General features: G+C 45.5%; 1 protein-coding gene across 1 annotated transcript; it reads right to left on the reverse strand.

Moving 5' to 3' along the window:
* Positions 1-4,541: 4,541 nt before the first annotated feature.
* f3a (coagulation factor III, tissue factor a) lies at positions 4,542-25,876 on the reverse strand. Its single transcript, XM_080195265.1, has 6 exons — positions 25,622-25,876; positions 24,478-24,589; positions 11,848-12,038; positions 8,188-8,369; positions 7,358-7,502; positions 4,542-5,248 (listed from the first exon to the last, which is right to left on the reverse strand). The coding sequence occupies exons 1-6, from the start codon at positions 25,692-25,694 to the stop codon at positions 5,103-5,105; spliced, it is 849 nt and encodes a 282-aa protein (XP_080051391.1). The 5' UTR covers positions 25,695-25,876; the 3' UTR covers positions 4,542-5,102.
* Between the last annotated feature and the right edge of the window lie 153 nt (positions 25,877-26,029).

Genomic DNA, 26,029 nt, shown 5'->3' on the forward strand with positions numbered 1-26,029 from the left:
TTGGCACCTTGTCAAAACGCCTTTTGGAAATCGCACTACATGTATTTGTTCACCTTTATACCCATCTTACTGGTCACATTCTCAAAGAACATGTGTCTGATTCATGAGCTATCATTTCCCTTTTACAAAACTCCATTGGTTCTGCTTGATTGTATTATGATATTCAGAAAGTCATCACACACCTTCCTTAATAACGGATTCCAGCACTTCCAGGAAAGGGGGGAGATGGAAAATAAGGGTCAGTTAACCATGCATAGCTTATTTTCTATCTCCCTCCTTTTTTGAAATAATGGTGTTACATTGACTGTTTTCCAGTCTACTGGGTCCTTCCAGAATCAGGGGAATGTGGGGAGGTCACAGCCACTGCATTCACTATTTCTGCAGCCAATTCTTTCGAGAGCCTAGGATGCAGGCCGTCAGCTCCAAGGGACTTGTCAATCCTTTATCCCATTAGTTTGCCCACTAGATGTTCTTCTGGTGATCGTGACTGAACCAGTCCAGTTTCCTCTTAAAGGGACACAGACAGTCAGCACCCACTGTATCACACATAGAACATAGAACACTACAGCACAAACAGGCCCTTCGGCCCACAAATTGCACCGATCATATCCATACCTACTAGGCCTACCTATAACTCTCAATCCCATTAAATCCCATGTACTCATCCAGAAGCCTCTTAAAAGACCCCAGTGAGTTTGCCCCTACCACCACCGACGGCAGCCAATTCCACTCACTCACCATCCTCTGAGTGAAAAACTTACCCCTAACATCTCCTCTGTACCTGCTCCCCAGCACCTTAAACCTGTGTCCTCTCGTAGCGACCATTTCAGCCCTGGGAAATAGCCTCCGAGAATCCACCCTATCTATTCCTCTCAACATTTTATAAACCTCTATCAGGTAGCCTCTTAATCTTTGTCTCTCCAGGGAGAAGAGACCTAGCTCCTTCAACCTATCTTCATAAGGCATGCCTCCCAATCCAGGCAACATCCTTGTAAATCTCCTCTGCACCCTCTCAATAGCTTCCACATCCTTCTTGTAATGAGGCGACCAGAACTGTGCACAGTACACCAAGTGGGGTCTGACCAGGGTCTTATAAAGTTGCAGCATTACCTCCCGGCTCCCAAACTCAATCCCTTGATTAATGAAGGCCAGTACACCATACGCCTTCTACATTCTAGAGACTCACTGCTCTCTGGGACAGGAAGAATCTCTTCACACTCAATCTACTTCTAATCTTGCACAGTTTAAACTACTGTTTTAAAGCTTAAAGTTCATTAATTAGTGTCACAAGTAGGCTTAAATTAACACTGCAATGAAGTTACTGTGAAAATCCCCTAGTTGCCACACTCTGGAATCGGGTACACTGAGGGAGAATTTAGCACAGCCAATGCATCTGGACATCCAGCACATCTGTCAGACTGTGGAAAGAAACTGGAGCAGCCCGAGGAAACCCATGCAGACATGGGGAGACTGTGCAGACTCCGCACAGACAGCGATCCAAGCCAGCAATCAAACCTGAGTCCCTGGTGCTGTGAGGCAGCAGTGCTAATCATTGTGCCACCGTGCTGCTTACATGTCTCCCTTTTAATAATTTTATGGACACATCTAACCGGTTACCTTTCAGACTGTGTTGCTGTAAAGCAAATAGGACAAATAAACAAAGCTTTCATTTGGGAATAATTCCTGTAGCTCTCCTCTGCAAACTTTTCCAAATGGGCGTACAGTTGAGAGCTCCTATTTTAAAAGTGTTCTGCTGTTTTTACGGAGTGCAAGAGTAAATACAGGAAACAGCTTCGATAGGAAGAGATTGAAGAGAAAACTGGCAGCACAGGGAAAGGAGAAAAAAAACATTAATGATCTAGATGATAATGTGGGAGGCATGATCAGTAAATTCACAGATGACGTATGGTAATTTTAAAAATTTATTCGTGGAACATGGGCGTTGCTGGCTGGCCAGCAATTATTGCCCAACCCTAGTTGAGCACCCTTGAGAAGGTGAGGGTGAGCTGCCTCCTTGAATCACTGCAGTCCACGTGCTGTGGATTGACCCACAAAGCAGTTGGGAGGAAATTCCAGGATTTTGACCCAGACACTGCGAAGGAATGGCAATATATTTCCAAGTCAGGATGGTGAGTAGCTTGGGGGGGAACTTGCAGGTGATGGCGTTCATATGTATCTGCTGCCCTTGTCCTTCTAGATGGAAGTGATTGTGGGTTTGGAAGGTGCTGGCTAAGGGTCTTTGGTGAATTGCTGCAGTGCATTTTGTAGATAGTACACACTGCTGCTACTGAGCATCGATGGTGGAGGGATTGAACGTGGAAGGGGTACCAATCAAGTGGGCTGCTTTGTCCTGGATGATGTCAAGCTCCTTGAGTGTTGTTGGAGCTGTACCCATCCAGGCAAACGGGGAGTATTCCATCACACTCCTGACTTGTGCCTTGTAGATGATGTTTCGGCTCTGGGGAGTCAGGAGTTGAGTTCCTCGCTGCTGTATTCCTACCTCTGACCTGCTCTTGTAGCCACTGTATTTATTGAGTTTTTGGTCAATGGTAACCTCAAGGACGGTGGGGGAATTCAGTGATGGTAACAGCACTGACTGTCAAGGGGCGGTGGTTAGAGTGTCTCTTATTGGTGACGGTCATTGTCTGGCATTTGTGTGGCACGAGTGCTTCTTGCCACTTGTCAGCCCAAGCCTGGATATTGTCCAGATCGTGTTGCATTTGAACATGGACTACTTTAGTATCTGAGGCATTGTGAATGGTGCTGAACGTTGTGCAATCATCGGCGAACATCCCCACTTCTGACCTTATGATGGAGGGAAGGTCATTGATGAAGCAGCTGAAAATGTTGGGCCGAGAATACTACCCCGAGAGATTACTGCAGAGACATCCTGGAGCTGAGATGACTGACCCTCCACAGCACAACCATCTTCCAATGAACCAGCTATGACTCCAGCCAGCGGAGAGTTTGCCCCGATACCTATTGATTCCAGTTTTGCTGGGACTCCTTGATGCCACAGTCTGTTGAATGCAGCCTTGATATCAAGGGCTGTCACTCTCACCTCACCTCTGCCATTCAGCTCTTCCTTGCATGTTTGAACCAAGGCTGTAATGAGGTCAGTGACCCTGGCGAAACCCAAACTGGGCGTCACTGAGCTGGTTATTGCTGAGCAAGTGCTGCTTAATAGCGCTGTCGATGACTCCTTTCATCACTTTACTGATGATCTAGATAGACTGATTATGCGGTAATTGGTTGAGTTGGATTTGCCCTGCTTTTTGTGTACAGGGCATAGCTGGGCACATTGTTGGGTAGATACTAGTGTTGTAACTGTACTGGAAGAGCTTGACTAGGGAAGTATCAAGTCCTGAAGCACAGGTCTTCAGTACTATTGTCGGACTGTTACCAGGGCCCATTGCCTTTGCAATATCCAGTGCCTCCAATCGTTTCTTGATATCGAATTCCCTGGAGACTGCCATCTGAGATTCTGGGGACCACTGAAGGAGGAAAACCTTAGGTTACAGGGCAATATAGATAGGCTGATCAGATGGGTGGAAAATGGAATTTAGCCCTGAAAAGTGTGAGGTGATGCATTTTGGGACTAATGGGGCAAGGGAACACATAGTGAACAGTAGGATGTTTAGGAAGTACAAGGTCCAGACGGAACTTAGATCCAAAGATCCCTGAAGGCAGCAGGACAAGTAGATAAGGTGGATAAAACGGGGATACTTGCCTTTATTTGCTGAGGCATACAATATAAGAACAGGGAGGTTATGATGGAGCTGTACAAAATGCTCATTAGGCCACAGCTGGGGTAATGTGCAGTTTCGGTCGCCACACTATCGGCAGGATGTGACTGCACGGAAGGGGGTGCGGAGGAGATTCATCGGGATATTGTCTGGGCTGAAGCATTTCAGCAGTGAAGACAGGCTGGTTAGGTTGGGGCTGTTATCACTGCAGATTCGGAGGTGGGGGGGGCTCGATTGAGGTACAAAATTATAAAGCACATAGATAGGAAGAAACTTTTCCCCTTGAGGGGCCTATAACCAGGGGACGTAGGTTTAAGGTAATGGGCAAGAGATCTAAAGGAGACTTATGGAAAATCTTTTTCATCCAGAGGGTGGTGAAAATCTGGAACTCGCTGCCTGAAAGGGTGGTGGAAGCGGGAACCCTCACAACATTTAAGAGCATTTAGATGTGCAATTGAAACACCGTAGTACAGCGCCGGGGTTGAGTCACTTTAGTCAAGCAGAAAGCTTGGATAAACTGGTTCCCTCACTTATCATAGAGTCAAAAGGCTATGGACCAAGTGGTGGAAAATGGGATTGGAATGGGTGGGTGCTTGATGGTCAGCACAAACACAATGGGCCGAAGGGCTTCTTTTTGCAAGATAAAATTCTATGACTCCATGATCTTGCAGTCATTGATAATACATGGTATTAACAGCAATACCCCAATCTCTGGCAGGACATAACATTTGGTTCAAAGAGTTGGAGAAAAAATTATTGCCAACTTCACATAGAAATAATAATGGAATACGCAACTTTAAAAAAACCATAACATTTTATTTGTTCCCAACCACCATCATTTGTTAAAATATTGTCAGTTTACTTTCATTAAAATAGTTTAAAAATATAATTAAAAAAGATAGATATTTCCCCTTTAATAAACAATCAAGAAAATAAACACCCAATATACAAAAGATCCCTTAAGGTGCACAGTGAAAAGAAGAATAGTTAAGACTTAGTCACTAAATAAATAGCGTACATTTATAAGCTTCATGCTTTCACAGCATTTTAGAATGATCCTCAGAAACCGATAGCATGAAACAAAATATGAAAGTGCCTTATCAATCGATGAGAAGTTTTTGCAATTAGTGCTCAGAGATTTAAAACAAAGTTCCTCACTTTCTTGATATGTGGGCAAGTCCAACTGTTTCACAGAAACAAACCTTCCTTTTCACTGGTGAGCGACCAGTCACGACCGTGAGGTGTTGGGGCACAAGGGATCGTTCACTTCCTATTGTCAGCGAAGAGGCTTTTCACAAACCCAAACCAGCAGTTGGGGCAGGGGCCGATGGCCCGAAACACATCCCCTTCCCAAAACTACACAGAAACCACCTTCAGCGGATTCGCCTCAGCACTGCTGTGAGTAACCTTGCGTCTGCACAAACACACCGTCACCCCAATGATAATACTGATCACGGCCAGAGTCCCAATTATTATCAAAGCATAGAAGCCGAGTCCATACTCTGAAAGAAAAAAGTATGAAATTATTTAAGTTTAAAGTTTACTTATTAGTGTCACATTACATTACATTACATTAGTGTCACATTACATTAACAGTTACTGTGAAATTCCCCTACTTGCCACACTCCGGCGTCTGTTCAGGTCAATGCACCTAACCAGCACGTCTTTCACAATGTGGGAGGAAACCGCAGCACCTGGAGAAAACCCACACAGACATGGGGAGAATGTGCAAACTCCACACAGACAGTGACCCAAGACGGGATTTACTGGTGTGAATCACAGAGTGCTGGAAATTCAACCAACTAAGTATGCCCAAAAAACAGGTGGGAAAATCCCCTGTTTCCCTGGGTGCTTAGCTTCTGTTTGGGAAAATCGTGTCCCCCCCCCAGTTTATTTTTATTCTTTCCTGTGGCTAGGCCAGCATTTCTTCCAATTCTCTGGCTGCACCTTGTGGTGAACTAAGATAGACTTTTGTCCGTTTCTGTGGCGAGTTATTCCATAGGCCGTTAGCCTATCACCGGAGGCTTATAGCTTGATGGACACCACTCCACATGGAGCATGGCTGACCAGGGGTCTTTCCCACTCTCACTTTCACATTGGCCTGTTTGGAAGGAATTACAGGTTGACACACTCAGCCTATTTGACCTTGTTATGAATGTATCTTCCTTGGCCATCAAATCCTGGGGTGGGTCTTGAACCCGGAGCTTGTGATTCAGAGACAGGGATGCTACCCAGCGTCCTACAAAACCCCAGTATTTATTGCCCATTCCTAATTGCCTTTGATTAGGTGGTGGTGAGCCACCTGCTTGAACCACTATGTGGTGTAGGTTCACCCAAAGCGCTGTTAGGGAGGGAGTTCCAGAGTTTTGACTCTATAAGTGAGGGAACCAGATTATCCAAGCTTTCTGCTTAACTGAAGTGACTCAAGCTAGGCGCTGTACTGGCAAACCTCTTTTGCACCCTTTCCATTAAGGTTTTCTCCCCTTGTATCAACATCTAAAAGTGGCAACACAGATGGCTAATGTGATTAAGAAGACATATGGCATGCTTGCTTTCATCAGCCGAGGCATTGAGTGCAATGCAGCTATATAAAACCTTGGTTAGGCCGCATTTAGGCCTACCACACTACCAGAAGGATGGGGAAGTTTTAGAGAGAGTGTGAAGAAGGTTCACCAGGATCACAAGGGAGTTGACTATGAGGAAAGGTTGAATAAAGTAGGATTGTTTTCACTGGAAAGACAGAGATTGAGGGGAGTCCTGATCGAGGTCTCTGAGAGGCATAGACAGGGTGGACAGTCAGAGGCTTTTCCCCAGAGCGGAAGGGGGCGTAGGTTCAACGTGACAGGGGGAAAGTTTAAGGGAGGTGTAAATGGGAGGAAGTTTTGAAACGCAGAGTTTGGTGGGTGCCTGGAACGTGCTGCCAGAGGAGGTGGCGGAAGCAGGCACCTTCGAGGCATCTGGATGGGTACATGAATAGGGAGGGAATGGAAGGTTACGGTCCAAGTAAGAGCGGAAGGTTTTTGTTTGTTTAGTTAGGGCATCATGATCAGCACTGGCTTGGCGGGCCGAAGGGCCTGTTCCTGGGCTGTACTGCTCTTTGTTCTACCTCTTAAAAGGAATGCGCATGAGCAAAGAGAACGGATGTTACCAGGTACCAGAGGTTCCTTGGAACAATCCTTACTTAGATTTATTTTCTTAAAACAAGTTCCCTGGACAGAAAACGATTACTAATAGCTTCCCCACAGATTGATGGCCGTACTTTATGAGCTCAATTATCTCACAGAACGGTGGGAGACATCAGGCTTTTGAATGGACCTACCTCACATTGAGCTGATCTTTCTCTACACCCTAGCTATAACTGTAACACTACATTCTGCACCTTCTCTGTGAACGGTATGCTTTGTCTGCAGAGCGCACAACAAACAATACTTTTCGCTGTATACTAATACATGTGACAATAGTAAATCAAATCAATTCAAAATCAAAAGCAGACTCAATGGGCCGAATGGCCGACTTCTGCTCCAACGTCTAATGGACTAACTTGAAGGGTGAGCATCCCTTAGAAACCAGGACATTAAAGATAGTTTCAGATGTAAAATAAAAGGGCATACCTGTATTTTCAACATTTGTGCATTTGTGTTGACTCTTTGAACCAAATCTGTATGGTGATAAAATCTTGATTTGAACAGAGAAGCAGTAATTGACTCCCTCGTCCACCTTAATTAGTAGATTCTGATTCTTCGTATATTCCGATCTCTGCAAGGGGAGAAATTTTGAAATAATGTTTTTTCTGTCAGCGGTACGTTGTTTCCCGCATCCCCCCACCCACCCCTGAGAATTTTAGGGTGGCACAGTGGTCACACTTCTGTTTCACGGCACCTGGGTTCAACTGGGTGTCTGTGTGGAGTTTGCACGTTCTCTCCCTGTGTCTGAGTGGGTTTCCTCCGGGTCCCCCGGTTTCCTCCCACACTCCAAAGATGTGCAGGTTAGGTGGACTGGCCACGCTGAACTGCGCCCTAGTGTCCAGAGATGTGTGGGTTGGATGTATTAACCAAGGGAAATGTGTGGGGTTACGGGGGGGGTGTGGGGGGGGAGGGCTGGGTAAGATACTCTTGTCAGAGAGAGTTGCAGCAGAATTTTACAGCCTCACCCGTCCCAAAACTGTAAAATCCCCACCCGACGTCGATGCACTTTTCCATGTTCCGCCCCTCGCTCGCTCCGATTCCCGTGGCAGGTGGGGTGACCTCCGTGTCCCAGGGTGTGTCGGTTAAATGGATGAACCATGGGAAATGTGGGGGGGGGGTGGGTTACAGGGATAGGGTGAGGGAGAGGGCCTGTGTATGTTACTCTGTCAGAGATGGGCTGAATGGCCTCTTCTGCACTGTGGCAATTTGATGATTCCAAACGGTAAACACAAACTCAGCTGAATGATCGTAGGTACCTGGCCGCTTGTGCCATCTTTCCAGTAGTTCACTTTGTACTGAAGGTTTGATCCGTAGATATCACGTAGTGTCTTTGGAGTGTTATTTGAAAATCTGATGCCGGTAATTGGGTCTTCTATCTGAATTTGTAGTTCACGGCTGCTGTTTTGGATAAGATGGAAGTTGACTTCTCCAATGTCAGCTAGAAAATGATTAAAATATCCCCGCGTTAAACTCAAGCACATCATTCCTACCAAGTGTATTCCTTTACGCTGCAGAATGATAGAACGTGGTATCTTTGGAAAAGAACACAAACTCTGAATTAGAGTTGGCACTCACGGCTAACCACGAAAGGAAGCTGCCACCCTGGTTTAATAGGCTGCTGCGCAATTTTGCCTGTCATAGAGCATGGAAATAGGTCCTTCGGCCCAACTGGTCCATGCTGACCTCTCAGCTGGTCCCAATTGCCTGCGTTTGGCCCATATCCCTCCAATCCTTTCCCTTCCATGAACGGATCCAAATTCTGTTAACGTTGCCGTAGCGTTATAGAGCAACACAGCGCGGAAACAGGCTGGCGGGAGTTTGAATCTGGTGCCAGCTCTGGCAAATCAGTTGAGTCCAGTAACTGTGACGTCATCAAGCCAGCTGAGCAACCAATCAGGTTAAAGAATTCTCACAGAAAGCAAAGCAAGAACTACGAAGCACGGCTTCTGATTCAATTCAGAATTAGTTTACAAAAAGCAAAATAAAGGTTATGACATACATAGGAGGTTTAAGGTAGTGGCTCTACTATGATAAATACACTAAAAGCAATGTTGGTTTTTTTTTTAAAGTATTTACTATTTTAAGGGCAGGAATGATGCTCTACCTTTCAGAGATAGTGATGTTCTTCAGCAGTTAGAATCCTTACAGTGCAGGAGGCCATTTGGCTCATTGAGCCTGCACCGGCAAAAATCCCAATCAGGCTCGATCCCACGTATTTACCCTTCTAGTCCTCCTGGCCCTAAAGGACAATTTAGCACGTCCATAACACCTAACCAGCACATCTTTGGAGGAAACAGCAGTATCTGGGAGAAACCCACACCAACATGAGGAGGACTCCACACAGACAGTGATCCACACTGGGAATTGAACCTGGATCCCTGGCGCTATGAGGCAGTAGTGCTAACCACTGTGCCACCGCGCGGGCGATGGCTGGATGGTTTTTTTTTTGATTATAACTCTTTATTTATTGAAAGTGCAAAGGTGAGGAGGAAGGCCTTGCATCGAGCCCGCCTCTGTACCCAGCAGCCTCTGCACGCATTAGGGTCATCCATCTTAACCCCTGCCTTAGCCCGCACTCCTTGACTGAAAATCTCACCTGCCAGTGGCCATGTTTTAAAGTGCAGGTTTGGCCAAACTGGGAAATCACCTGACTTGGTGAGACCAATCTGGGCCTCTATCTGCAAAGGCTGCAGCAGGGCACCACTGACAGAAATTTCCGGATTTAACTGTGCTTTTAGAGTGACAGTAATTGCACAAAGTCATGACGGAGCGCACAGATTGTTCCACTATCTTTACAACTGCAAATTCGGGACGAGCAAATAGAACATAGAGACCTTTTTGAATGTTTTGTTCACTCGCCTTGGGCGCCATTTTCTCTGACTCCTGGTGCATTCCACCGTATTGTTTTTTGGATAATATGTCCTTTGACAGTCTAACTTGACCCCCAGTGGGTAGGTCAGAGAACAGCAGCAAATGAAAAAGTCTGTTGCCCTTTGTGAAGAGAGCGGCACGGTGGCATAGTGGTTAGTACTGCTGCCTCACAGTGCCAGGGACCTGGGTTTGATTCCCGGCCCGGGTCACTGTCTGTGTGGAGTTTGCACGTTCTCCCCGTGTCTGCGTGAATTTCCTCCAGGTGCTCCGGTTTCCTCCCAGTTCAAAGATGTGCGGGTCAGGTGGACTGGCCATGCTAAATTGCCACTTAGTGTCAGGGGAACTAGCTAGGGTAAATACATAGGGTTATGCGGAAAGGGCCTGGGTGGGATTGCAGGCTCGATGGGCTGAATGGCCTCCTTCTGCACTGTAGGATTCCATGCCACTATGAAAATAGCCACTTCCAGTTCATCATGAATATTCTGTTCACAGTCAGTGCCCAATGCGGGGCATTTCCTGAAAAATTATTTTTTGTGATGAGGGCAGAAAGGAGGGATGACAGGTCAAAGTTAACAGTAAGACTATTCCCTCCTGGCTGCTATCCCCCTTTCACCCTCCATCAGTTCATCTAAAGCTCTATTATCCACATTCAATCGCACATCATATCCCAATTATCCATCTCCCCCGTGCTCACTGATTTAGAGATTTCTTTAATATTTATTTATTGGGTGTGGGTATCAATGACTAGGCCAGCGATTATTGCCCATCCCTAGTTGCCCTACAGAAGGTGCTGGTGAGGTGTCTTCTTGAACTACCTTGAGGTACAGGTAGGTGTCGGGAGGGAGTTCCAGGATTTTGACCCAGTGACAGTGATATATTTCCAAGTCGGAATGGTGGGTGACTTGGAGGGGAGCCCTCAGGTGGTGCTGTTCCCAGGTATCTGCTGTTCTTCTCCTTTTAGGTGGTGGAGTCATAGTTTGGAAGGTGCTGCTGAAGGAAATTTGGTAATCTCCTGCAGTGCATCTTGTAGATGGAATACAGGGCTGCCACTGTTCATCATTGGTGGAGGGGTTTAATGTTTGTAAAAGGGTAGCAATCAAGAGGACTGCCTTGTCCTGGGTGGTGTTAAACTTCTTAAGTGTTCATCCAGGCAAGCGGAGAGTATTGTACCACACCCCTGACTTGTGCCTTATAGACGGGGGTCAGGCTTTGGGGAGTCAGGAGGTGATTTACTTGCTGCAGGATTCCTAGCCTTTGACCTGCTCTTGGGGTCACAGTATTTGTATGGCTCGTTCAGTTCGGCTTGTGGTCAATGGTAACTCCCAAGGTGTTGATAATGGGAGACTCATAATGGTAACGCCGGTGAATGTGATGAGGTGATAGTTAGTCCTCTCCTTTTGGAGACGGTCATTTTCTGGCACTTATACAGTGTAAATGTTACTTGCCACTTGCCAGCCTAAGGCTGCGTATTGTTCAGGTCTTGCTACATTTAGATACGGATTGCTTCAGTATCTGTGGAGTTGTAAATGCTGAGCATTGTGCAAACATCAGCAAACATCCTCACTTCTGACCTTATGATGGAAGGAGGTTCATTGATGGAGCAACTGAAGATGGCTGGGCCTAGGACACAACCTTGAGGAACTCCTGCACTGATTGCCAGCCAATGTCTTGATTTTAAAAAATGTGATACCAGCTTCAAATTCCCCCATGGCCTCCCCAGGACAACCTCCTTTTGTGCCTCTGATTTTAATTGCCCCATCACTGGTGGTCAGACCTTCCCCGACCCTCTGCAATTCCCTCCTCAAACATCATCAGCTCACGACCCCATCACGGCCTCTCCTTAAAAGCTTCCCCGGCCAAACTCTCGATCCGCCGCCCTCCTCATTTCTCTTCACGTGGCTGTCAGGTTTCACCAGGAAACACTCCCGCCGAGCGCCATGGAACATTTCACCATCTTACCAAAGCGCTGTGCAAACACAAGGTATAACAGCTGTGGCTGTAAACTTCAGGAAACAAGATCTGAGATCCATGTTGGCGACACTCACTTTGACTTAACAGCTGGAATGGAGCAGACTGAGCAACAGGGGGTTCATCATCTTCCTCCTGGAATTTGGCGCTGTAGGTAAGCACCTCAGCTATATACTTCTCCGTTGCATTCTGCATCAGGCTGGTCAGGTCACAGCTTGTACCTTTGATGACGGTACATTCAGGTTTTGTCTTCCAGTCAGTTTGAATACTGTGTTTAAATTTAAAAAAGAATATGTGTTATTATTAATAGTGAAGCTGAGAAAGCATCTCATTTACTAAGCTTCTTTTTTTACTCATTTGTGGGACATGGGCACCGCTGGCTAGGCCAGCACTCACTGCCCACCCCTAGTTGCATAGAAGCATAGAATCCCTGCAGTGCATTCGGCCCATCGATTCTGCACCCTTCACAATCCCACCCCCAGGCCCTATCCCCCTAACCACACACATTTCTCCCACTAATCCTTCTAATCTACACATCCCAGGACACTAAGAGGCAATTTAGCTTGGCCAATTCACCTAACCCACACATGTTTGGACTGAGGGAGGAGACCAGAGCATCCGGAGGAAACCCACGCAGACACGAGGAGAATGTGCAAACTTCACACAGACAGTGACCCAAGCCGGGAATCGAACACAGGACCCTGGAGCTGTTGAGACAGCAGTGCTAACCACTGTGCCGCCCTTGAAACTTAGTGGCTTGCTCGGCCTTTTTTGAGGGAGGTTGAGAGTCATTGCTGTGGCTCTGGAGTCACATGTAGGCCAGACCAGGTAAGGATGGCAGATTTCCTTCCCTAAAGGACATTAGCGAAGCAGATGGGTTTTTCCGACAATTGATAACAGTTTCATGGTCATCAGTCGATTCTTAATTCCAGGTAGTTTTTATTGAATTCAAATTCCACCATCTGCCGTGATGGGATTCAAAGCCGGATCCCCGGAACATTAGCTGAGTTTCTGGATTGATAGTCTAGCAAATAATACCACGAGGCAAGTTCAAATCACTCATGATCACAGGACCAAACTGACTGTCAGTGGGCAGCAGACTTTATTTCCAGATTTAGTACGAACCCCGTTCAACTGTCCTCTCAATAATGACACTTTGCAAATCAGGTAAATGGAAACACAGTTATAAAAACAGGGATGGTGGCTCCGTCATTCTTCTTCAGTGAAGTAGAGGGAGATTGAGCAATAGACCTTTTTTTTATAACAGAGTTTTGGCTGTCTGCTCTTTCCAGAACGCCCGGGGTTACCTGGCAGCTTCCTGAACACACGCCATCAGTGTTCCCGATAGGGGTAATTAATGAGTCAGGACATGATATCAGATTCCAACCCCAGCCTCCTCCTTCAGAGCCCAGAAATGTTGAGCTGCCAGGCACAAGGGTGGAGGTGATGGATTTTCCCGTATTTGTTTGGCACAGTGGCACACTGCTGAGCACACTGCTGCCTCACAGCACCAGGGACCTACGTTCAATTCCAGCCTGTTTTTGTGGAGCTTGAACGCTCATAAAATCATGGAATCCTACAGTGCAGAAGGAGGCCATTCATCCCATCGAATCTGCACAAACCACATTCCCACCCAGGCCCTATCCCCACAATCCCATGTATTTATTCTGCTAGACACCCCCTCCCCATCCCGACACTAAGGGGCAAATTAGTATGGACAATCCACCCAACCCGCACATCTTTGGACTGTGGGAGGAAACCAGAGGACCTGGACGAAACCCACATAGACATGGGGAGAATGTGCAAATTCCACACAGTGACCCAAGCCGGGAATCAAACCCAGGTCCCTGACACTGTGATGTCCCTGATGCAACGGTGTTAGCCATGTTTTTTCCGTGTATGCGTGGGTTTCCTCTGGATGCTCCGGTTTCGTCCCACAGTCCAAAGATTGCGGGTTAGATCGATTGGCCATGCTAAATTCACCCCCCCCCCCGCCCAAAGGTCCCAAGAGTTCTCAATTAGCAGAGGAAATGTGTGGGGTTATGGGGTATTCTTGGCTAAAAGTCAGTGCAGGCTCGATGGGCAGAATGGCCTCCTTCTGCACTGTAGGGATTCCATGATTCTATGAGCCTTGACACGACATCATGACTCATCTTATAAAAGGACACTGCAACAGGGGGGCAGGCATAGGCCATTCAGTCCTTCAAGCTTTCTCCACTATTTAATAAGACCATGGCTGATCTTGATGCGGTCTCAACTCCATTCTTCTGTCTATTTTTTGTCTGGACCTGTAGAGTCCAAATCAGACATTCTGATGTCGCAACAGCCAGTGCATTGTGCAAGAGTCGGATAAAGCTCCTTTGGGGATTTCCAACAGAAGCTGTAGGTGCCTGTCCTGGCTGTAGCAGGAGCGCTTGGCAGTGCCAAGTCCCACGAGAAAAGGCTTCCGTGGCACCACCAGATAAAATTCACACCTCCGAATGGAATTGACAGAGTAACTATGCCTGGCCAATATCCTGCAGGCAAAGCTCAGGAACGTGCGGGCTGGGTGATCGCTTTGCGGAACATCTTCACTCAGTCTGCAAGCATAACTCCAATCTCTCTGCCATTTTAACGCAGCACCTTGCTCTCAGAGTCCTTGGCTTATTGCAACTGCCCCGGTGAAGCCCAACGCAGACTGGAGGATCAGCACTGCATCTTCCGGTTCAGAACATTGCAGCCCTCGACACTGAACATTGACTGTGACCTTTCTCCTCCATCTTGACCACTTTTATTCAAAACATTGTGCCCCAAAGCAACCCACCCACCCCACCCTGTGTCTTTTGCTCAAGTTTTGTTTTCACTTAAGCACTGACCTTTACCCTCCTAATAGATGGCAGGGGGGCACAGCGGTTAACACTGCTGCCTCACAGCACCAGGGACCCGGGTTTGATTCCCGGCTTGGGTCACTGACTGTGTGGAGTTTGCATATTCTCCCCGTGTCCGCGTCAGTTTCCCTCAGGTGCTTCGGTTTCCTCCCACAGTTCAAAGATGTGCGGGTTAGGTGGATTGGCCATGCTAAATTGCCCCTTCGTGTCAGGGGGACTAGTTAGGGTAAATGCATGGGGTTGTGGAGATATGGCTGGGTGAAATTCTGGTTGGTGCAGAATCGATGGGCTGAATGGCCGCCTCCTGTACTGTAGGATTCTCTGAATAACATTCAGTTATCTTACCTTTATACCACTATCTGCACCTTCTATTGTCCTTTAAGCTGCCATTAATATTCCCTCTGCCTTTTGCCCTTTAAAACGTGTTGCAATCTCTCCTAACTCCCACATATCACTGACTTTCTCCTTGGCTCCAGCCCCACCCCCCCCATCTTAGACAGTATATCATTTTTCACATTTCCTCCTCTCTTTAAAGCTGAAGAAGAGTCATGTTGACTCGAAGCACTGCTTCTCGCTCTCCAACGATGCAGACAGACCTGCTGCGTTTCTGTTTTGATTCCTGAGCGGCACTCGCGTTATTTTGCTTCTGCTTAACAACGTACGCCCGAGTGAGATTGTAGGATGGGGCTGGGACAAGTCTTAATTCAGTCAGTTAAACTGCCAATACGTTTCCCCAGTTTACTATGAACTAGGAGGAGGTACCACACAGCTTACTATGGAACCCGATGCCACTGTGTCTCAACAGGAAAGGAAGAGTAGAATGTAAACATTCCAACTTCATCAGCTTGGCTGAGCTGGACTAGTGAAGAGTTGATGTGCCCCCCGGAGCTGACTCAACAGATAGCACTGTGCCAATGAACCTCACTCACCAGGATCCCCCGCTGAGACCTTCTGAAAATACGGCTTTCATTTTGCCATCAAGTTCGGCTCAGATCAGAGAGGTTTTGTTTTAAACTCTCGAGTCTCAAAGATTTTTACCATTCACGTCTCTGTGCTCAGCCAGAAGCTGAAATTAGAAGCAGGGAATGAAATTGTTCTACTTTTTAAAACATTCCCGCAGCCGTCGGCGTGAAATTCTGCCCAAGGCTACAATGTTATGCATAGAAAATCTAGTTATTCTGCAACTCTTGCCAGAATTTAATTTTATCCATGCACCTGTATTGAAACTTTGCCATGTGTCAGTCCTCAAGATTAACTATGTTGCTGCGAGACACTTGACCAAACTTTCCAACTTCTCTCTCCAGTGCTATCATGTGCAGTGAGAACACCGAGGCAGGAATTGACTTAACCCTATTTCTACTGTCAATTTTTAGACTCCGAGTACAGGAGGTCATTCAGCCCATCGGGTCCCGGCCAGCTGTCTGAAAGAACTACCGGATCAGCCCCAAGCCCCTATTCTTTATCAGATCAGACAAATGTTTTCTTTGTAAGCGGAAGCCCAATCCGCTTTTAGAAGTCACTATTGAATTTGCTTCGGCAACTCTGCTGACGGTGCATTAGAGATTTTAATAACACTGAATTGAAATATTCTCTTCTGATTTTCTTTTACCAGTTATCTCAAATCTATATCCTCTGGCACGGTGGCACGGTGATTAGCAATGCCACCTCACTGTACCAGGGACACAGGTTTGATTCCAGGCTTGGGTCGCTGCCTCTGTGGAGTTTGCACATTCTCCCTGTGACTGGGTGGGTTTCCTCCAGGAGGTCAGGTTTCCTCCCAGAGTCTGAAAGATGTGCTGGTTAGGACCATGCTAAATTCTCCCTCAGTGTACCCGAACAGGCACCAGGGTGTAGGAGACTTTTACAGTAACTCCATTGCAGTGTGAAATGTCTTCCTATTTCTCATCTATTTTATTAAGACCTTTACAGCTCTTAACAAACCGCTAGGCTAAAAACAAATTACTGCAGACAATGCAATCCAAAACAAAGAGAGAAAATGCTGGAAAAGTCTCAGCAGGTCTGACAGCAGCTGTGGAGAGAGAATGGAGCCAGTGTTTGGAGTTTGCATGACCCTTTGTCAGAGCCATAACCATCTCAGCCAAGGAGAACACTCCCAACTAGCCCATCCAACCCACTTAGCTGCAGTGTCTCGTCATTGCTGCTATCTGCGGTCCGACCTAATGATGATCGAATAGTTGTCTATGTATCATTGTATTTCTGTTAACAGTATACTAAGCCAAGATTTCCACTGAACAGCACGCTAGGCCGAGATTTCCACTGATTAGCACACTAGGCCATGATTTCCACTGAACAGCATGTAGACAAAGATTAACACTGAGAGCATACTAGGCCGAGATTTCCACTGACCAGCTTACTAGGCCGAGATTTCCACTGACCAGCCTACTAGGCCGAGATCTCCACTCAATAACATACTAAGCCGAGATTTCCATTTTTCTGTCAAAGAAGGAAGGCCTGAGTTTTTGTTACACAGTACGGAGAAAATCTTTCTTTGCTGTTACTTGAACATTTAGAAAGCTGGTAATCCTGTGCTAAAATATCGTAAAGACAATAAAAACATTGGTGGAATTTTCCAGTCCTGTTCCATGACATGTTTTTCAGTAACGGGGAGGCTTGCCGGTGGGATCTTCCAGTCCCGCCCAGGTCCCTGGTGTTTTGTACAGCTCACTCACCCTGCCTTGCTGCTGCGGAACCCACACCTAGGGTGGGGTTCAGTACTAGAGGAATTGGAATGCTGAAGGTGAACTATCACTTTTGATGTGGAGTTTATTTCCACAGGTTTACATGACAGTCAACATTGCTGTAACTGCACTGAATGATAAGCGTGTGGAAACAAAGATATGAGTATTAAGAAGCTTTTTAAAAAACCGTTCTAGCAGAAGTCACATTTGACTCGAAACATTAAACTTAAGTTTCTCTCTCCACAAACGCTGAGGGGTTCTGCTGGCTATTTTCAGCATCTTGTTTTAATTTCTGATCTCCAGCTTTTGTTTTTAATTTAGTTGCCGTTCTTGCTTAACCTACTATTGCAGCAACAGTTGGAACCACAGTAGAAACATAGAAGCTGGAGGCAGGAGTAGGCCATTCAGTCCGTCGAGCCTGTTCCGCCATTCATCTTGATCACGGCTGATCATCGTATTCAATATTCTGATCTCCCCTCCCCCCATACCCCTTAATCCCTTTAGCCCCCAGAGCTATATCCAATTTCTTCTTAAAATCAGACAGTGTTTTAGTGTGAACCACTTCCTGTGGCAGTGAATTCCACACATTTAACACCCTCTGGGTGAAGAAATTTCTCCTCACCTCAGTTCTAAAAGGTTTACCCCTTATCCTCAAACTATGACCCCTAGTTCTAGACTCCCCCACCATCGGGAACATTCTTTCTGAATCTACCCTGTCTGACCCTGTTAGGATTTTATAAGTTTCCATGAGATCCTCTCTCACTATAAACTCCAGTGAATATAATTCTAACCGACTTAGTCTCTCCTCACATGTCAGACTTGCCATCCCAGGATTCAGCCTGGTAGACCTTTGTTGCACTCCCCCTGTAGCAAGGACATCCTTCCTCAGACAAGGTCATCAAAGCTGCACACAATACTCCAGACATGGCCTCACCAACGCTCTATACAATTGCAGTAAAACATACCTAGGCCTATACTCAACTCCTCTCACTATGAAGGCCAACATACCATTTGTCTTCTTTACTGCCTGCAGTAGTACATTCACCTATTTATTTTCAAAACTTTATTTAAAAGGTACATTAACATGCAAACCTATTGATTGCTGCTCAGCCCCAGCTCAAACTGTTAGCTTCACAATGCTCATATCAATTACAGAAAAACCATTTTGATTCACTTCTGTACTTGGCAGTTGCTCAATACCATAACTTATCTGATAGACAAAGTTCATGTCCTGACATTTAACATTCCAGTCATCCTGTTGCACAGGCAGCAACCCATCTGAACTAAGCAATTCCATGAAAATAACCACAAGGAATGTAATACATTCAGCATTTGTTGGTGAACTTAGCAGATCAGAAGCATTGCCCTCATAAGTACAAAAGATGGATAAAGTACACAAGATATATGGGTTTAGTTTCAGGGTGGTTTATTGATATACTTCCTGAAATCATTTTGAAACAGGCTTTGAAGATTAGTTTTCTTCAAAGAAAAACAAACCTGTAATTCATGCACAGGCTTTTAATTCATCATTTCCCATTTCTTTCCAATCATATTTGACATAATTGTGCACTCAAAAGAAATGCTTTCCTGCAGGAGGTACTGGAACTCTATGCCATCGTGTCTCAATGCTATTAGGGAGCTAGGGTAAAATTCAAATTAAGCTTCATCTGCTTTCCTGCTCCCATTTTTCAATTAAATCACAGAATTAGAGCCCACATTGTGTCTGCACCAACTCTCCAAATGAGCATTGTGACTTAGTGCCATTCCCCTGCCTTTTCCCCGTGCCCCACACACTGTTTCTATTCAAGTAATCATCTAATTCCCCCTCGACTGAACCTACCCAACCCCCACACTTCCAGGCAGTGCATTCCAGACCCCAACCATTTGTTGTATGAAAAGGTTTTTCTTCACATCTCATTTGCTTCTTTTGCAAATCACTTTAAATCTGTATCCTCTCCTTCTCGATCCCTTTACGAGCGGGAACAGTTTCTCACTTTCTACTCTGTCCAGCCCCTTCATGATTTTGAACATCTCTATCAAATCTCCTCTCATCCTTCTTCTCTCCAAGGAGAACAATCCCAACCTCTCCAATCTCTCCTCATAATTAATATCATCTAATGCAATTATAATTGAACTTCCAATCCTGTCAGTTTGGTTCAGGCTGGCAGCACATACAGCCTTTTAAAATAATATTCAGTTCCAAATTTCTGATATTCCTTTAGTTCTTTTCTCCTGATGTCATCAGCCCCACCTGCACCATGGCCGTTCGCTCTCTTTCCAAATTCCTCTCTAGTTGATCAGAGATATCCTTTAACTTCGCAGTGAGGTTATTGCTTCTGCCTCACAGTGCCAGGGACGTGGGTTCAATTCAGCCTTGGGTGAGTGTGTGGAGTTTGCACATCCTCCTTGAGTCTGTGTGGATTTCGTCCAGTTTCCTCCCACAGTCTAAAGATGTGCAGTTTAGACACATTGGCCATGCTAAATTGCCCCTTAGTGTCCCAAGATGTGTAGGTTAGAGGGATTGGTGGGGTAAATATATGAGGTTACGGGGATAGGGTCTGGGTAGGATGCTCCATTGGAGGTTGGAGCAGACTTGATGGGCTGAATGGCCTCCTTCTGTACCATAGGGATTTGAGGAACATTGCACCAGTTGGCATCGCATTCACCTGGACTCTCATTCGCAACTGTAGAGGATTCTACCTTGCCTGTTTTACATGGGGATTGAATTCCCCATGGCTACAACTCTGCTTTTCTGCTTCTCTCCATGGACATTTTCCTGCTCTACACTGCCCATATTGACGTTCTGGCTATTCTCCCCGCAGTCTCCACCCTTAGCCTCACAGTTAGCAAGTAGATTTGAGAAGCCCCAGTATCTGCAGGGCTTCCTCCTCTCTGTTTCCCCTTCCCTTCTGACAGTCACACTCTCTCCTTCCCAATCCGATGCTTCCTCTGGCGGTTGCCTCCAACATGTCACCAACTCGGAGCCGCTGAGCAGGAGTGAGTCAAGGCAGAGACATTTCCTGCAGAAGTGAGATACACGCCCACGCGTGGCAATCCTGACACACTGTCTGCGCTGTCATATTTAATCTTTATTTGTTAATTAGTAGTTATCTATTTTGAGAAGCACTTGAGGTCTGGTGTTAATTAACTGGTGGATTCGTTTGAATTGAAATTAATTACCCTAATTATTTATGCACAGCTGACACTTATTTAACTCAAATTTACTCCCTTTTATTCAGAGTCACCGCAGTGCAGAATGAGACCATTCAGCCCATCAAGTCTGCCCTGACCACAGTCCCAGCCAGGCCCTATCCCCGTAACCCCAAATATTTATACTGCTAATCCCTCTGACACTAATGGGAAATTTAGCATGGCCAATCCACCTAATCTGCACATCTTTGGACCGTGGAGGAAACTGGAGCACTTGGGTGAAACCCATGCAGACACGGGGAGAATGTCCAAACTCTGCACAGACAGTGACCTGAGCTGGGAATCGAACCCGGGTTCCTGGTGCTGTGAGGCAGCAATCCTATCCAAGGTGCCACCCACTTTGTGTATTTTTCCTGGTTTCATTTATTCAGTCTATTTAACTTTGTTAGGTCTTTACTTATCTGAATATAGCTGGTAAACTAAACATCCAGCTTTAATTCCTCAGGTTCAGCCGTTTCTCACTCTGGTCTTTGATCTCCCTTTTTAACTTTGTCTTTCAGCCATTGCTCATCGCCACCTCACTTTTTAAAAGGGTGGGTGCTGCGGATTCCTATTCTTTTCAATAACTGCTCACTGCAGCTTCTCCAATTCCATACGCACTGTATGCATTCCTCTATTGATGCTGAGCCTCAGGCCAGCACCATCTCCAGCCCATGATGATAGGGAACCAGCATGAGGCAAAAAGCTCATATTTTCCACAGTTCAGATCTAATAAAAGCTGGGTCCAGGACTTGTGGTTACGAGTCCGGCTCCATCTCGTTATAGTGTACCAGCAGTCATTTAGAACATTGTGGCCTCTTGCCCATGGCACAGTCAGAAGGAAGTACCATATAAGGAAATGCTGAAGGCAGATTAGTGAAGCTATAGAGTGGCTGGATGAGTTCAGCATCTCCACATGATTCAGTGCAACTGCAAATTAATCTCAAATCATTTAGCGCATTGGTCATTCTAGTGTTTTGCGAAGGGAAGCAGATCAACAGGACAAAGCAATGATCTAGAATGTAAGCATTGATCTCCAGTTAGCTGTATGTGATAGGAATGATATGCAGCTTTAGTGCTGTTGAAGCAACTACATTTTTCATTAAATTAGGCCTAGGTGGCATGGTGGCACAGTGGTTAGCACTGCTGCCTCACAGCACCAAGGAACCAGGTTTGATTCCAGCCTTGGGTCACTGTCTGTGTGGAATTCGTACATTCTCCCTGTGTCTCCATGGGTTTCCTCTGGGTACTCCGGTTTTCTCCCACAGTCCAAAAATGTGCAGATTAGATGGATCAGTTATGGTAAACACATGGGGTTAGGGGGATGGGGGCAGGATGCTCTTTTGGACGGCCGGTGCAGACATGATGGGCTGAATGGCCTTCTTCTGCACTGCAGGAATTCTATTGTTCCTTTCTGAACAGTTTTGGTGCTCAACATGTCCAGCTTAAGCACAAGATGTTCCCCTCAACCAAAGGGTGCCGTACCTTCTATGGAGCATCTGGGACCAATCTGATCAGGGTAAACAGCTTTGTATCTCCTTAAGCTGTCCATCAGGCTGAAGAGTCATTTGTGAGCTGCGCAATGTATGAACCAGGTTATGATATGGAACTCAACATCAAGTCAGGTACAGGAAGTGAAATAAAGAGTGGGAAAGAAAGTTGGAAAGCAGAGAGAGAGATAGAAAAAAAGAGTAAGAAGTCTGACAACACCAGGTTTTAGTCCAACCGATTTACTGGCCATGCCAGTGATGCCCAAGAACAAGTAAAATAATTACTTTAATTTTTAGAATTCTCGACTAATAAATTAAATCTGAATGAGAATCAACACTCGGCATCAGCAAGGCCGTTCGGCAATACTTAAGATTCATTGTGCGATTAAAAAGCTTAACTCACGCTGGAATGTATAAGCTCCAACTTTTTTCTCGTAAGTTTCGTGGGTGTCTCTCACTTAGGCACTGCTACTTCAATCTGTTCCATGTGTTTCAACACCAGATCTCTCAGTGACATAACTGGTGCAACAAAGCTTCCTGGAGAGTTAGGAAATATGGACAACAACTTCCTAATTTCCATGGTTAATGGCGCTTGTGTGGTCACTGGAGGACATTGACCACTTTAATCGGGCTTTTTTTTAAACGGCAAGTCCAGTTCCATGAAGTAAGATTATGAATTGCGCACAAACTTCAACTTCAGTCACTCCTGCGTCACAACATCCTGTTGTCATTAACTGGAGTAGGTTCGAAGAACCAGATGACCTCCTCCTGTTCTTTTTTATCAACTTATGAATGCAATAGCTTATTATAGATAGAGGTTATCTGCATCAGGACGGTTTGAAAGTTTTATGAAGGACTTCATTGATTGCTAAGCAACAAAAGTTGAAACCCCAGCTAAACCAGGTCAGTGGAATGTGCTTGACTACCCTGAAACCCATTTCAGGTATTAGTTTTTTGTTCTCACCATTAAGCCACCACATTCAGTGAGCTTACTCGAGGTTTATGTGAGCCCTAGGACTGTACTGATTGCCAATGTGTGGAAACAATGCAAAAATCTTGTGGGGGGTGAGGGGAGAGACACTCGTTATAACGCACCGATTTACATTTCCCTGTTTGAAACAATTCTCCTGCCACAATTGCTGACATTCAGTCTCGGTGAGTTTACCAGCAAGATTTTTGGAAAAATTTTTTACTCCATTCTTAAAGTTACAAAGCCAATGCACAGAGTGGACGAGGCAAACCCTTAATCCACCTCTTTGCTTGCCCCAAAAAACAATTCAAATTGAATCCAATGGCTCCCACAAGAGAGACTATGGCGGCATGGTGTCACAGTGGTTAGTACTGCTGCCTCACATTGCCAGGACAATTTCTGGCTTGGGTCACCAAGTCTGTGTCTGCCTGGGTTTCCTCCGGGTGCTCTGGTTTCCTCCCATAGTCTGAAAGGTATGCTGGTTAGGTGCCTAGGCCCTCAGTGTACCTGAACAAGTGCTGGAGTGTGGCGACTGGGGGATTTTCACAGTAACTTCATTGCAGTGCTAATTTAAGCTGACTTGTGACACTAATAATAAATAAACTCATACAAATAGAGGTGGTAAGAGAATAATATGGAGATTAATTAGTAACAAGAACAAGTGTGAGCTGAAAAAATATTTTAGTTGTTTGAGAAGTAGATGAAATGGGAAAGCAACTTGATAGATCCTTTAAACGATATGGTGGTTAGTAATATTATGGAAGACTTGGAACCAGCAGATGTATTAAAGCGCATCAGTCATCGCAAACAAAATACAGAGTCAGTCCATCTAGTTTGAGATCTGAGACTAATATAAAAGTCAGTAACAATTCATGGAGAAATCTATTGGAGTAAAGACTTTCAGGTGCCTGAATCAAACAGAAGACATCACCTGTAATCCTTAAGATTTAGAAATCTGCTTAACATGACTCGGTTGTGAGCCTGATGGCTTTTCATAGAATTCCTACAGTACAGAAAGAGGCCATTTAACTCATCAAGCCTGCACTGACAACAATCCCACCATAACCCCACGTATTTACCCTACTAGCCCCTTTGACACTAAGGAGCAATTTAGCATGGCCAACACACCTAACCTAATCTTTCGACTGTGGGAGGAAACTGAAGAACCAGAAGGAAAGCTACACAGACATGGAGAGAACATGCAAACCCCACACAGTCAGTCACCTGAGGCCGGAATTGAACCCGAGTCTGTCGCACTGTGAGGCAGTGCTGCTAACCACTGTGCCTACTTGTGACACTAATATTTAAACCTAAACAGGACCCAAGCTTACGAGAAAAGCCTTTGCCCCTGACCTTGGTTTTGATCTTAGCCGAAAGGCTGAGATGATTGTTTGCCTATCACACCCAAACCTTTGGCTATCTTTAATTGCACTCTGCTGCCCGGACCTGGCTGCGCCCTATCCTGCAGAGAATATACCAATGGTTCACTCACCCACGGATTCTCACAGTGTAGGCTGAGTCTCTTGAGGTTGTTTTCCATTGTAGTGTAGTGCGGAAATTGAATGATATCCACTGTAAATCAGTGGCAGGTTGCAGTGAAGTTCCTGAAAAGATTTTTTTTAAAAACAAGTCTTAATTTTCCAACCAACAAGAACACCTTTCACAATCGTCTCTTAACAGCTCATATTGGAGTAATTGTTTAACTTTACAATATTGGTGTACATTAATTTAAAAAAAATCAGAGATACTGGAGAATTTTCGGATAAAATCAGCTTGATGACGAACCCCAAAGGTTCGATCTTGTAGATTCACACTGCTAAAGGTAACTTTAACATGAAATATATACATCAAGTTGTCAGATAGTATTACTATTCTGTAACACAACTGGGCGACAATAAACCCAAAGAAAGGATGTGTAATCAATGTGTAATGTGTGCATTTTTACAGTAACTTCATTGGAGTGTAAGGCTACTTGTAACAGTGTAAGGCTACTTGTAACAGTAATAAATAAACTTTAAAAGGAATTACAAATCTATAACCTAGAGTAACATCAGACATTAAGTAATGCCATTTATCACTGACTGTGCCGTTTTCTAACAATAAGTTACTGAGATTTAGGACTTTCCCTCGGCTAGCGAGGCAGACGAAGTTGGTTCTTGTATCTGTTCCCATGGCTGCTTCTTCCTGGCACAGGTCAGGAGCCTCTATAAGTTTAAGGAGCGCAATTCAACAATCAAACAAGGCTGGCCAGGGAAGCTTAGTCCCTGACCATAGGCGTTCTGGAATGATTTACGAACAATCTGTTTGGCCACATGATGATCAGCGAACACGGTGATATTTTCATGCATTAGGTGTGAGACAGAAACGGAGCTGACAGTGTCAACCACTCTCTCCACTCTTTCACACTCAACCAAGAGGCAACGTGACCACGATACCAATTAGCCAGACACCATCTAGTTATTAACAGTGGAAAGTTGTTGCAGGTATAAATCATACCAGAATTATACTGCCACAAATCGTTTCTGTTGTGCTTTGATTTAAAGTGTTTGAAACTGTGTCAGATGGTGGAATAATTAAAGTGTCGCTTGGTACAGAGAGATCTCAGCAATCTAACTAAAAGTAATTGATCAGATTACCTGCGGCTCGTCCACAATGGACATAAAGGATGGCAAATCCCAAAGTGATGATTGCATTAGCCCCACAGCCCATGTTTAGAACAAGGTGCAGAAAGGGCACTGTTACAACAAAGCAAGGACTGTCGCGGTTCCCTCTCGGTGTCGGGACGCAGATTCTTTTGCCTCCTGTTCGGCTGCACAGATACAATCAGCGGCTCAAGTCAGTTCTCCGCACTTCAGCGAACTGTGTTCTCACGCCGGCAGTCCCACTCCTTTTCTTCCCATTGCCACCCACCCAAACGCACAAAAAAAAACCAGTGTTACGAAAGCTGTCCCCTCCCTCCCTCTCTCACAATAACCAATCGCACCGCCCCTCCCGGATAACACAGAGAGGCACTGTCTGTGCAGACACCAGGCAGCCCAGCGCAC

Source organism: Carcharhinus amblyrhynchos, chromosome 9 (genome assembly GCF_965287045.1).
Source record: "Carcharhinus amblyrhynchos chromosome 9, sCarAmb.v2.hapA, whole genome shotgun sequence".
Classification (NCBI taxonomy): domain Eukaryota; kingdom Metazoa; phylum Chordata; class Chondrichthyes; order Carcharhiniformes; family Carcharhinidae; genus Carcharhinus; species Carcharhinus amblyrhynchos.

Coding starts and splice junctions, on each gene's coding strand:
- f3a (XM_080195265.1), bottom strand. CDS start 25,694: ATGGGCTGTGGGGCTAATGCAATCATCACTTTGGGATTTGCCATCCTT. Junction 24,590..25,621: donor CCATTGTGGACGAGCCGCAG/GTAATCTGATCA, acceptor AAATCTTTTCAG/GAACTTCACTGCAACCTGCC. Junction 5,249..7,357: donor CACAAATGTTGAAAATACAG/GTATGCCCTTTT, acceptor TTTTTCTTTCAG/AGTATGGACTCGGCTTCTAT.